The 14,200-nt window shown below is 38.3% G+C and overlaps 1 protein-coding gene across 1 annotated transcript in view; it reads right to left on the bottom strand.

The window, feature by feature from the left end:
* Window positions 1-2,663: 2,663 nt before the first annotated feature.
* The window catches only part of LOC118833859 (cytochrome P450 3A4-like), a 75,315-nt gene continuing 63,778 nt past the window's right edge, over window positions 2,664-14,200 (bottom strand). Inside the window, exons 12-13 of the mRNA XM_036741275.1 lie at window positions 4,874-5,036; window positions 2,664-4,196 (exon numbers count right to left, since the gene is read on the bottom strand). Of these exons, the coding sequence (XP_036597170.1) occupies window positions 4,101-4,196; window positions 4,874-5,036 (259 nt within the window). The 3' untranslated portion in view covers window positions 2,664-4,100. The remainder of the gene's footprint in view (window positions 4,197-4,873; window positions 5,037-14,200) is intronic.

The following is a 14,200-nucleotide window of genomic DNA, read 5'->3' as shown; positions in this document are numbered from 1 at the left end:
CTGAGAAAGCTTGAAAGTCCTCTATTTTATTGAAAATCCATATTTTGCCTTGGAGCATTATACTCAGTTTTACTGGGTAGTTGATGCTTGGTTTTAATACTAGCTCCATTGACCTCTGGAATATTATATTCCAAGCCCTTCAACCCCTTAATCGAGAAGCTGCTGGATCCTGTGTTATCCTGATTGTGTTTCCACAATACTCAAATTGCTTCTTTCTGGCTGTTTGCAGTATTTTCTCCTTCATCTTGGAGCTCCAGAATTTGGCAACAATATTCCTAGGAGTTTTCTTTTTGGGTTCTTTTTAAAGAGGCAATTGGTGAATTCTTTCAATTTTTATTTTACCTTCTGGCTCTAGAATATCAAGGCAGGTCTCCTTGATAATTTCTTGAAAGATGATATCTAGCCTCTTTTTTGATCATGGGTTTCAGGTAGTCCAATAATTTTTAAATTATCTCTCCTGGATCTATTCTCCAGGTCAGGGGTTTTTCCAATGAGATATTTCACATTGTCTTCCATTTTTTAATTCCTTTGGTTCTGTTTTATAATATCTTGATTTCTTATGAAGTCATTAGCTTCCACTTACTCCAATCTAATTTTTAAGGTAGTATTTTCTTCAGTGGTCTTTTGGACTTCCTTTTCTATTTGGCTAATTCTGCCTTTCAAGGCATTCTTCTCCTCATTGGCTTTTTGGAGCTCTTTTGCCATTTTGATTAGTCTATTTTTTAAGGTGCAATTTTCTTCAGTGTTTTTTTTTTGGTCTCCTTTAGCAAGTCATTGACTTGTTTTTCATGGTTTTTTGGCATCCCTCTCATTTCTCTTCCCAATTTTTCCTCTATTAATCTAACTTGCTTTTCCAAATCCTTTTTGAGCTCTTCAGTGGCCTGAGACCAGTTAATGTTTTTCTTGGAGGCTTTTGATGCAGGTACTTTGACTTTGTTGAATTCTTCTGGCTGTATGTTTTGGTGTTCTTTGTCAGCAAAGAAAGATTCCAAAGTCTGAGTCTGAATCTGAGAGCGTTTTCACTGCCTGTTCATGTTCCCAGCCAACTACTTGACCCTTGAGCTTTTCATTACAGGTATGATTGCTTGTAGAGTAGAGAGTACTTTTTCCAAGCTGGAGGGGCTGCATTGTTGTTTTCAGAACTATTTCTACACAGCAAGATCTGCCACACCAGTGCTCCTCCTCCCCCAAGAATCACCAACCAGGTCCACTACTCAGATCTAAGCAGGCTCTGCACTTCTGCTCTCATCTGCCACTTAATTCCTCCCACCAGGTAGTCCTGGTGTTGGAGGCAACTGTAGCTGTAGCTCTGTAAGCAGCCTCAGAGCTGCACCACCTTTGCCACCCCCAGGGCAATGTCCGACAGAGAACTCCTTTCACTCAGTCCCTGAATTATTTTTTCCTATCAATCTTCTTTGTTGTCTTTGGTGTTTGTGGGTTGAGAAGTCTGGTAACTGCCACAGCTCACTGATTCAGGACGCTAACCAGTATGGTTGGTCCACACATGGCCCATCCTGGGCTCTGCTCAGCTTCACATCCAGCACAGTGTGATAGACCTTACCCAGCATCCATCCAGGCTGTCGTGGGCTGGATCCCTACTTCCCTCTGCTACTTCATGGGTTCTGTAGTTCTAGAATTTGTTCAGAGCCATTTTTATAGGTGTTTGGAGGGTCCTGGGGGAGAGCTTTAGGCAAGTCCCTGCTTTTTAGCTGCCATCTTGGCTCTATCCCCATGGCTAAGTTTAAGCTTAAAAGGTGCTTTCCTCATAATAATCTTAAAAGTTAGAATAAAATAAGTATTCTCAACATTTTACAGAATTTTATAGAAAATAAAATTGAGGCATGAAAAGTAAAATGACTTATCAATGGTTACAAATCATATGGATCCACAAATTTTGCAACAATATTGATTTCACCATGTTTGTTTTTGTTGAGCTCTTATAGTTGTGTCCAAATCTTCATGACTTGGGTTTTTTTGGGGGGGTGAGGGAACTGGAAGAATTTGCCATTTCCTTCCCAGCCCATTTGACAGATTAGGAACTGAGGTAAACAACTTTAATTGATTTGCCCAGGGTCACATAGCTGGTGTCTCAGGCTAGATTTGAACTCATGAAGATAAGTCTTCCTGATTTCAAGCCAAGTATCCTATCCACTATGCAAGCTAGCAGCTAATATGATTTCACCTTTATACCAAAGTAAAATTCACTTTGGAAAAAATGTGGTTGAGGTTATTTTTAGTGATAGATGTGCACATGAGATACAAAGAGTTTTTATTTAACCCTGTAGACAATGAAAAAAAAATTCAATAGAGGAATGGCATTTTGCAAGTAAAATTTTATGAAGAATAATCTGGTATGAATCCAGAAGGTAGACTCACATAGAGAGAAATTCAAGAGAGGGACACCAGTTACAAAACTACTCCAGTATTTCAGGGATGCAGCAATCAGATAATGTAGGGCTACACTGGTGTGGTCAAATAGAATGGCAATGATTAAACAAATACAAGAGCCATTACAAAATCAAAACTGATTACTGATTTGAGATGGTAAAAAAAAAAGAATCAAACATCTTACAATGTTCCAGCTGGAAGACATCTAGTCTTTCCACTTTCTTTTATAGTCCATCACTGACTTTTCTTTCAAACACTCAAGATTCCACATTAAATAAGGTAAGGACTTAAATTTTATTTGTGGGGTGGGGAATGGAGAGAGATTTACAATAACAGAATGCCATTGAACATATAAAGAGAAACAAACTTTCATAGGGGTTGGCTTTATAATAGCCCCAAATGTTTTTCTGTTTTTGATTGTGCCTCAACCACATGGTATCCCTGTGTGAAATAGAAGCCAACAAGAACTGCAAGGAGTGTTGTTTTGATTGTTTAGAAGCTTAGGTATAAATGCTTTCTTTTATAGGTTTTGTCACCTGAAAGAAAGGCTACTCTGTATTTTGTAAATTGTTAGCATAATATTCAGGTGGAAACTGGAGATCCTTTGTACCACTTGCATAAGAATAAGAATAACAAGAGATCCTTTTTACCATTTGCATAAAAAATGCTGATGTTCTTGGGTGAAATTCTCAATGTAAAGAGGGTGACTTGTAAGAAATCCCTAAGACTGAATTGATCCAATTAAGCCCAAGGTTTTTGTCAGTGTTTATAGTCAAATCTTTGTGGAAAGAAAGGAAAGAAAAAAAGAACTAACTTAACTATTTGTCCACTTACCATGCTAGCTAAAAATGGATAAACTGAACTTCTGTATGATCAAAATAATTAAGATAATCAAAAGCAATACTCTGCCCATCCAACTAAATGATAATGATAGGACACTAAGGGATACTAGATATCAAGCAAGAGGTCTGCAGAAATGTCTTTTCTGGTTTGTAGCAGCAGAGTAGTCCAATGAAGAATATTGAAGAAATTATATTTATTTATTCACACTTACATGTAAAGGCAATTTTAACATTAATTTTGTCTAATTTTAAGTTCTGTATTTCTTTCACTTTCCCTTACCTCCCCTCTCCCAAAGACAGGAAGCAATCTGATATAGCTTATACATGTTCAGTCATGAAAAATATATTCCCATAGTATTCGTGTTATGAAAGAAGATACAGACCCAAAGGAAAAAAATGAAAAAAGAAAAATATACTATGCTTTAGTCAAATGCAGAATATTAATAATAAGTAATATGATTCCCACAATATTACTGTGTTCACTCCTGTTGTTATTGTCAAACACTTTAATTGTTCATAAAAATAATGAATAGATGCTCAATTCATGGCTTTCTCTGTTTTCTTCCAGTGATATCAAGTGGTAATAAATTATTGGTGGGCCATTTTTTTTGGCATATGATCTGATGAACAATGTATGTGACTCTTTACACCACTGAACATTATACAATAGCCTCAAACACGGATCATCTGAAAAATCTTAGTATTCCTTCTCACTGATTAAAAAAGAAAAACAAAAAAAAAACTCCTTTCTTTTTCTATGGTTCATAGGGTAAATTAAGTTATTTTGAAAGATTGAATGTCTTTGTGTTATAGAAGAGAAATCAGGAGCGTGCTTGTAGTTGGGGATGTGTAGAAGGAAAAGGAGAATTTCTAGTGTTTGTTTGCCTTCTTGGGCCTTGGTATAGCCTTCAGGACAATTGGTACAGATGGTGAAAGGATTGAATTTTTGCTCAGTTTCAGAGGAACCTGCAAGAATTAATAAAAACTATTAGACTTCAAAAAGCAACCAGTACTCAACAATAGAGAGAAAGAGAAGTAGTTACAAATGTTAATGATATCTTAAGGAAAAGAATATTATGCAAATGAAGACTAACTAGGTAGAATATCATGCAAAGGAGAGTTAGATTGATATGATCAATGTATAGAGACCCTATGTAAGCTTAACCCCAGAGACTGTTACAAAATATTAAATATATATTAACTATATACTCAGCGTTTATTAATACTAGTCTCTTGTAAGACAGAATTAAGAATCTTGCTGAAATTAAGATATTTTATTTACTCCCATCATCTTTAACATTGAATATTTTTTTCTCATAAAACAAAGGAATTAAAAAGGGGATGCTTTACTTTGGTCTTCAAAAATTACATTGACTGCAACCAAGAATTTGGTATTAATATTATTTTTATTATAGCGAAATCAAATTAATTATGTAGCCAACAACACAATAACTGTTTCTCTCTTTGCCTTTTATATATTTGCATCTTAATAATGGTAGGTTTTAACTCTTTAATAGCCTGATAGACAAATTGTGTTGAATTAATTTTATCCATGTGGCATAGGACATTTCTCTACCTTGAAAATAAAATCATTTGAATAAAATGCCTTCCTAGGTATTGAAACAAATGATGTGACTCCCCACCTGTGTCTCTTTACAAGTTCTGAAGGAAAATTCCTGCAGGAGTCGGCAAATTGCAACTTTCATACTCATAAGTCCAAATCTCTTCCCAATGCAGTTTCGAGGACCAGCACCAAAGGGCAGGTACACATAGGGGTTCATTTTCTCTTTGTTTTCCTTGCTGAACCTGGTTTTTCAAAATGGCAGGAAAAAAGAAATGAGTTGGGAAAGATGAAAGATCCAAGACTTTTCAGAAGAACAATGAATCTGACTCCACAATAGAGGCATGTTTCAACAATCTGGCTAGCAGCTGTTGTGGGGGTGAAAGACCAACACAACCCCAACAACAAGAATGCTGCCAGTACTCTGCAAAAGCCCAGGTTCTTTTAATCTGCTTTACTAAGGAAAGCAACATTAAGGGGTTAACAGTCTTATTTCAATCCCACGTACATACATCAGTCACTTAGTTCAGGGGAAAAAGTCAGCACCCTGAACTTCGGAACAAATACAAACAAATTACAAACATTGACAGACAGACCTTGTCTGATTCAAATCCCAATACATAGTTACCAGAGTTTAACAAAGTCCCAGCATCTGGGTTTATGATCTGGAGGGCTCTTAGCAATAGCTGCCGGAGTCTCCACATGGAGTCTTCACATCAAGCATCAGCACACCACCAAGAGTGAAAGCCCTGAGCAAATAGCCCTGTCTTCTCTTCTTATACCGTTTCAGACATCATCAAACATCATTTGAATGACCAGAACCTAGGCTCCTATGATTGGCTCTTGAGTTAGCACCTCCCCTTAGTACCCTGGGAGCTTCACACCCACATAGGCTTAGCACCTAATAAGGGTTTGGGCCTGGGGCTTAGCACCTAGTGAGACTCAATGAAATACACTGAATTAATCAAAGGAAACAAAAGCCAAACTCTTCAAGAGCACTTGGTTGAACTGAGTGCTAAGAGCCCATTTTGCTTACCAACACAAGGCATCAAGCAATCAATTAATAAACATTTATTTGGTTCGAGCTATGTGCCATGCAATGTGCTAATTGCCATGGATACGTAAAGAGGCAAAAGATATTCCTTACCCTCAAGGAGCTTACAATTTAATGGGAGAGTCAATATGAAAAGAAATCTATATAATGCAAGCTATATAAAGGATGAATAAGAATTAACAGAGGGAAGGCACTAGAAATAAGAGGGGTCAAAGAAAGCTTTCCTGTAGTAGGTGCAATTTTTTTTAGGATGCAAAGGAGGCTTGGGAGATCAGATGTCAGAGTAGAGCAGGGTGTGAATTATAGGCAAGGAGAACAGCCAGAGAAAATGCTTGGAGCTGAGATGGAGCATCTTGTTTGTAGAACAGTCAGTTTGCCAGTGAAACTGGAACAAAGTGCGTGTGACAAGGTTGTGGTTTTACCCTTCCTTCTCAAAGAGGACCATGACATTAGGGAGATGATAATAGGACTTTCATTGAATTGGATTTGAGTGAAGCAGGGTTGTGTAAAGTCACCAGCCTCACTTTCTCCTCCAGTGTCATCTAGCTTAAGTGACCAGATATAATCGGGATGACTGGCATTGGCCCAGGATACAGTAGGACACCTTGGTCTTTTTAAGCTAAGGTCTTTCCAACTTCTCCCTTTGAGTGAGGAAACACCTATTCACTGAAAAGGCTATTTAAGAAATGAGTCAAGGGGGAGGTGGAGCCAAGATGGGGAATTAAAAGCAGGGATTTGCTTGAGCTCTGTGTCTCTCAAACCCCTTCAAATAACTGTAAGCATGACTTTAACCAAATTCTGGAGCAGCAGAACCTGCAGAATGACAGAGTGAAACAAATTTCCAGTGTGGGCTGTGCCAGCATGGTGTAATGGCAAGCAAAGTGTGACTTTTTGTTGTCTTTTGTTTTGGATTGCTTCTCAGCACTGAGACAATTAAGTGTCTAAAATTGAGTCTTGCCTTTGTTTGTAGGAAGGCTCACACCCTTCTGCTAGTTAGGTCATGAGTGGTGTGAAACACTCCAGAGGTGTGAAACCCTCAGGAGGGGTGAAGCGCTCTGACACGGAAGAAGTGTATATATACTCTGAGGTTGGCGTTTTGTTTGGGGCTCACTCACTAGAAGAGTATCATGTTATTTGACCAGATGAGACTCTGGGTAGTCTTTAAGGATCCCCCCAGCTTGGAAAATCCAGATGTTAGTGCTTCTCTCTCTGGTAACTGTGTATGTATTGCTATGGTCTGGCAGCTACTGTGGCTGTGTAAGATCAACAACGACCAGGACACAGAAGGGCTTCCAGCACAGGTTCTTTGATCTGCTTTTCTAAGGAAAGCAACTTTAAGGGTTAACAATCTCAGTTTAATCAAACATGTAAATATATGTCCCTAGAAATATCTCTGAAAACAGCATCACAAAACCCCTGAAGCTTGGGACAGTACACCCTCTATAGTGGAAAGAAAGACCTACTTTAACAAAGAGCTAAATAGTCAAGTAATTGGCTAGAAAAATGAACAAATAGCAGGGGAAAAAATCAGACTATAGAATCTGACTTTGGTGACAAAAATCAAAACATACAACCAGAAGAAGACAACAAAGTCATAGCTCCTATATCCAAAGCCTCCAAGAAAAATATGAATTTGTCTCAGGCCATGGTAGAGCTCTAAAAGGATTTGGGAAAAACAAGTAAGACAAGTGGAGAAAAAATTAGTAATGGAAATGAAATTGGTGCAAGATGATCATGAAAAAACAGACAACGGCTTGCTAAAGGAGATCCAAAAAAAAAATGATGAAGAAAATAACACCTTAAAAATAGACTAATCCAAGTAGCAAAGGAAGACCAAAAAGCCAATGAGGAGAAGAATGCCTTAAAAAAACATAATTAGCCAACTGGAAAAGGAAGTACAAAAGCTCACAGAAGAAAATAATTCCTGAAAAATTAGAATGGAGCAAATGGAAGCTAATGACTTTATGAGAAATCAATAAATTGTAAAATAGAACCACAACAATGAAAAAAATGCAAGACACTGTGAAATACCTCATTGGAAAAATGACTGAACTAGAAAATAGTTCCAGGAGATATCATTTTAAAATTATTCTACTACCTGAAAGCCATGATCAAAAGAAAAGAGCTTAGTCACCATCTTTCAATAAATTATCAAGTAAAACTGCCCTGATATTCTAGAACCAGAGGGTAAAATAGAAAATCCACCCATTGTGTCCTGAAAGAGATCCCAAAAGGAAAACTGTTAGGAATATTGTAGCCAAATTCCAGAGTTCCCAGGTCAAGGAGAGAATATTGCAAGCAGCCAGAAAGAAACAATTCAAGTATTGTGGAAACACAATCAAGATAACACAAGATTTATCAGCTAGTACATTAAGGGACCAGAGGGCTTGGAATATGATATTCCAGAGATCAAAGGAGCTAGGAGTAAAACAAAGAATCACAACCCAGCAAAACTGAGTATAATACTTAAGGGAAAATATGGATTTTCAATGAAAGAGAGGACTTTCAAGCATTCTTGATGAAAAAAAACATAGTTGCATAGGAAATTTGACTTTAAAATACAAGACTCAAGAGAAGTATAAAAAGTAAACAGGAAAGAGAAATCATAAGGGACTTACTGAAGTTGAACTGTCTACATTCCTGCATGGAAAGATGACATTTGTAACTCATGAGACCTTTCTCAGTATTAGGGTAGTTGTCACAACAATGCTACCTACCACTACTGAGACCGTGTAAGGCCAGTAACACCAGCACAGAGGAGGGCTACTAGCACAAGTTCTTTGATCTGCTTTTCTAAGGAAAGTAACTTTAAGGCAGTTACAATCTCACTTTAATTAAACATACATATATCATTTGCTTACATCAGGGGAAAAAGTCAGCACCCTCAACTTCAGAGCAAATAAAAACAGAAATTACAAGCAGAAATTACAAACAGAGCAAAATAACACAAATCAAGAGACAGGCTTCTATCTTTCTGACCAAAACTGTACATACACAGCCCCCAGAGAGAGAAGCAACAATACCTGGGTTTTGAAAGCTGGGGGTCTTCTTTTTTAATTAAGTTATTTTTTATTTTTAGTTTACAAGAGAAAGTTCCACGAGTTTTTTAGTTCCAAATTTCCTCTCCCTCCCTCTCCTCCCTTCTCCCCCCAAAATGGCGTGTAATCCGATATAGATTTTACATATACCTTTGCATTGAACTTACTTACATAATAATCCAGTTATAAAGAAGAGTTATAACCCAGGGAATGAATCATTAGAAAGAAGAAATGAAACCAAAAAAGGAGAAAAAAGTTGAGCAAACAGTTTGCTTCCATCTGCATTCAGACTTCATAATTAATTCTCTGGATGCCAATAGAGTTCTTCATCATGAACCTTTTAGAGCTATCTTTGAACCTTGCTTTGATGAGAAGAACAAAGATAGTCCTTGCAGATAGCATGTGTCTGTAATCGCGTATAATTTTCTCCTGGTTCTGCTACCCACACTTGGCATCAATTCATACACGTCTTTCCAAGTTATAATGAAGTCCGTCTGAGCCTCATTTCTTATAGCACAATAGGATTCCATTATCTTCATATACAACAATTTGTTTAGGCATTCCCCATTTGATGGGCACCCCCTTGATTTCCAATATGTTGCTACCACAAAAAGAGCTGCTATAAATATTTTTATACATACTGGTCCTTTTCCCAATTGTGGGATCTTTTTGGGATGCAGCCCCACAAGTGGTATTACTGGGTCAAAGGGTATGTCCATTTATAGCCCTTTGGGCATAGTTCCAGATCATATTCCAGCATGCTTGGGTCAGTTCACAACTTCACAAAAAATGTAACAATTTTCCTACATCCTCTCCAGCATTTAACATTTTCCTGTTTTGTCATGTGAGCCAATCTGACAGGAGAGATGTGGTACCTGAGAGTTGTTTTGATTTTCATTTCTCTAATTGATAGTGATTTAGAGCATTTTTTCATATGACTGTAGATTTCTTCCTCTGAAAACTGGCTGTTCATATCCTTCAACCAGTTATCAATTGGGGAATGACTTGTATTCTTATGAATTTGACTCAATTCCTTGTATATTTTAGAGATGAAGACTTTATCACAGACACTGGTTGTAAAGATTCTTTCCCAACTTTCTGCTTCCCTCCTAATTTTGATTGCATTGGCTTTGTTTGTACAAAAACTTTTCAATTTAACATAATCGAAATTGTCCATTTTGCATTTTGTAACTCTCTCTCTCTTTGAGTCATGAATTCTTCCCTTTCCCACAAATATGATGGGTAAACTATTATTTGTTCTCCTATATTGTTTATAGTATCAGCTTTTATTCTTTAATCATGAGCCTGCCTTGACTTTATTTTGGCATATGGCATAAGATATTGGTCTTTGCCTGGATTCTGCCATACTATTTTCCAGTTTTCCCAGCACTTTTTGTGAAATTGTGAATTCTTAACCCAGTAGCTTGATTCTTTGGGTTCATCAAAGAGAAAATTCCTATAATCATTGCCTACCGGGTCTTGTATACCTAATCTATTCCGCTGATCCACCACTCTGTTTCTTAGCTAGTACCCAAGTAATTTTATTTCCAGCTGCTTTATAATACATTTTAATATCTGGTATGGCTGGGCCACCTTCCCTAGCATTTTTTATTAATTCCATTGATATCCTGGACATTTTGTACTTCTAGATGAATACTGTTATTATTTTGTCCAGCTCTGCAAAATAATCTTTTGGGAGTTTGATTGGTGTGGCACTGAATAAGTAAATTAATTTAGGTAAAATTGTCATTTTTATTATATTAGCTCAGCCTAATCACAAGCAACTGATGTTTTTCCATTTATTTAGGTCTGATTTATTTGTGTGAAAAGTGTCGTCTAACTGGGTTCATATAGGCCCCAGGTTTGTCTTGGCAGGTAGACTCCCAAATATTTGATAGTGTCCACAATAACTTTAAATGGAATTTCTATCTCTTGCTGTTGACTTGCTCTTGCAGTTTGAGTGGGGCAAATTTCCAAGCCAGGAGAATACAAAAGGTCAACAGGATGGATCTGTAGGCTGGTAGAGCGCTAGGTGTGCAGAGCTGCACGAGACAGCACCAGAGCAGAAGCAGCTGTAGAAACCAACCAGCAATCCAGGGTGGGAGAAAGCTGGGCACACAAAATGGGTGGAGATCCCCAGGCCTCCCAATACAGGACAGGAGTCTGTTGAAGGAATGAGAGGCAGCAGCGCAATGTGTCTGGCTGTGAGACATCTTCTCCTGAGGCTTGCAGCCCAAAGGATTGAAATGTGCCTTCCTGAACTTCTGGGAGATATAATGGCTAGGTTAACAGCTCTAATCCCTCACCCCCTGACCCAGAGAATTCCTTGGGGGAAAAAATGCTGCAGCAGAGGAGACAGAAGTGGGTCTTCATTAGCCAAGCAGTGGGAATTCCTGAGTCCCGGAGGGGCAGAGCCAACAGGGGTCAACACCAGGAGCCCAGACACACCCTTGCACCCCCAGGGGAAGTAGCAGACCCCAGTACAGACAACAAACAGCTGAGACTATTGCTGAAGAGCAAGAGTGCTGGAGAACAGCCCCAGGGGAAAAGGAGAATTCAGGCAGCCAGGCCGCCCCCATACCTCAGGAAACTGAAGGCTATAATACACAAGGCCAGTAAACAGATTCACAATCCCCAGAATCAGAAACCTGGGACAGATATCCCTAAGCCCCAAAGCAGATATCCATTGTAAAGCCAGGAAAAAGCTAACCAACATGAAGAGGAACATGAAAAAACCAAGGACCATTGATCAAAATACCAATTTGGAAGAGGATGGCATTGACACTATACCCACATCTGATATCTCAAAAAGAAATATGACCTGGTCTTAAGCCCAAAAAGCATTACTGGAAGAGCTAAAGGAGAATTTTTAAAACCAAATTAGGGAGGTAAAAGAAAAAATGGAAAAAAAAAAACACTGATGAAATCAAATCTTTAAGAAATAAGATTGGGGGGAAGGGGGTCAGAGTCAAGATGGCTGAGTGAAAACAGTGTCTTACCAGAGATCTCTCACAAGTTCTTTCAGATTCCTATAAAAAAGTGAATCTGAGCAGATTTGAGAGAGTTAGAAACTGAGTAAGGCAAATTTCTAAGCCTGGAGAGTCTGAAAGGCTGACAGGATGAATCTGTAGGCTGGGAGAGCACTGGGTGTGCCTAGCTGCTCCAGACAGCACCAAAGCAGAAGCAGCCACAGAAACCAACATGTGAGAAAGCTGGGCACCCAAAACTAGCAGAGATCACCTGGCCTCCCAACACCGGATAGTAGTCTGTGGAAGCAATGAGAGGCAGCGGCACAATGCCACCGACCATGAGATACCAACTCCTGAGGCTTGCAGCCCAAAGTTATGAAACACAGCTTCTTGAACTTCTGGGAGACATAATGGCCAGGTAAATGGCTCTAATCCCTCCTCCCTCACCCAGAGAATTCCTCAGAGAAGAAAAAAGAATGCTGGAACAGAGGAGATAGAAGTGGGGCTTCAGTGGCCAAATAGTAGAAGTTCATTAATCCCAGAGGGGCAGAGCTGGCAGGGGTCAACATCAGGAACCCAGACGTAATCTTGCTCCCCTAGGGGAAGTGCCAGACACCAGCTCACACACTAAAGAGCTGAGACCACTGTTGAAGAGCAACAGTGCTGGAGAGCACCCTAGGGAAAGAGACATCAGGGGGCCAGACCCCTCCCCCACACCTCAGAAAAGTGAAGGCTATCATTCACAAAGACAAGAACTAGACACACAATCCCCAGAATAAGAAAGGTGGTACAGAGAACCCTGAGCCCCAAAGGCAGAAATTTGTTTTAAAGCCAGGAAAAGCCTAACCAACATGAAGAAGAACACAAAAAAACTGAGAACCATTGATTCTTTTTATGGAGACAGGCATGATAAAAATACCAATTTGGAAGAGGACAGCAACGACATTATAGATACATCTGATACCTCAAAAGGTAATGTGAACCGGTCTCTAACCCAAAAAGCATTACTGGAAGAGCTAAAGGATGATTTTAAAAACCAAATTATGGAGCTAAAAGAAAATATGGAAAAAAAAATCCACTGATGAAATCAAGTCACTAAAGAATAAGATTGGCGAAATGGCTATGGAGATTCAGAATTTAAAGAGAAAAAATGACACCTTGAGAGGTAAAATCAACCAATTGGAAAAGGAGACTGAAAAGGAAAATGAAGACAGCAACTCATTAAAAATTAGAATTGAACAAGTGGAAGCTAATGAATCTAGGAGGCACCAAAAAGAAGTAAAACAAAATGTAAAGAATTAAAAAATAGAAAAAAAAAATGTGAAATATCTGATGGGGAAAATAACTAACCTGGAAAATACATCCAGGAGAGACAATTTAAGAGTTATTGGTCTACCAGAAATCCACAATGAAAAAAAGATCCTTGACAGTATCTTGGAAGAAATTATCAAAGACAACTGCCTAGAGATCCTAGAACCAGAGGGCAAAATAGTCATTGAAATAATTCACCGATCACCCCCAGAAGATCCCAAACTGAAAACACCAAGAAATATCACAGGCAAAATTCAGAATTAAAAAGTCAAGGAGAAAATACTGCAAGCAGCCAAAAAGAAACAATTCAAATATTGTGGAACTACAGTCAGGATCATGCAGGGTCTCTCAGCTTCCACATTAAAAGACAGGATAAATTGAAATATGATATTCTGAAGGGCAAAGGAGCTGGGGCTACAACCAAGGATCAACTACCCAGCAAAACTAAGCATAATGTTTCAGGCAAGGAGATGGGCATTCAATGAAATAAGGGAATTCCAGACCTTCCTGATGAAAAGGCCAGAACTCAATGGAAAATTTGACCTCCAAATACAAAACTCAAGAGAGACATAAAAAGGTAAACAGGGGGAAAACCCAACATAAAACTTATTAATCAATAAGGGCAAATTATTTGCATCTTTATATGGGATTATATCATCTTATGTATGTTTTCATATATATATATATATACATATATATGTACATATATATACATATATATACATGTTTATGTCAGTTTTGAGAATAGTACAGCTATTATGACAATTGAAAAGGATACACATAGATTGTGAATGTCTGTATAAAATAACTGATAGAAGGATAAAAAACATAATTAAGAGATGTAAATGGAGGGCTATGGGAGAAGAGGTAAGGAGGCAGTAGAAAAGGGTAAATTACACCAAATGAAGAGGCACAAAACATATTATAGCAGAGGGAAAAAAGGGAGGGAGAAAAGCAGTATTTGAGCTTTACTGTCATCTGATCAGGTTCAAGAAGGGAACAACATACCCTGATAAATATAGAAATCTAATTTGTCC

Source organism: Trichosurus vulpecula, chromosome 1, assembly GCF_011100635.1.
Source record: "Trichosurus vulpecula isolate mTriVul1 chromosome 1, mTriVul1.pri, whole genome shotgun sequence".
NCBI lineage: Eukaryota > Metazoa > Chordata > Mammalia > Diprotodontia > Phalangeridae > Trichosurus > Trichosurus vulpecula.
Note: the sequence above shows the minus strand (reverse complement) of the source record. Positions and strands in the feature narration are given on the sequence as shown.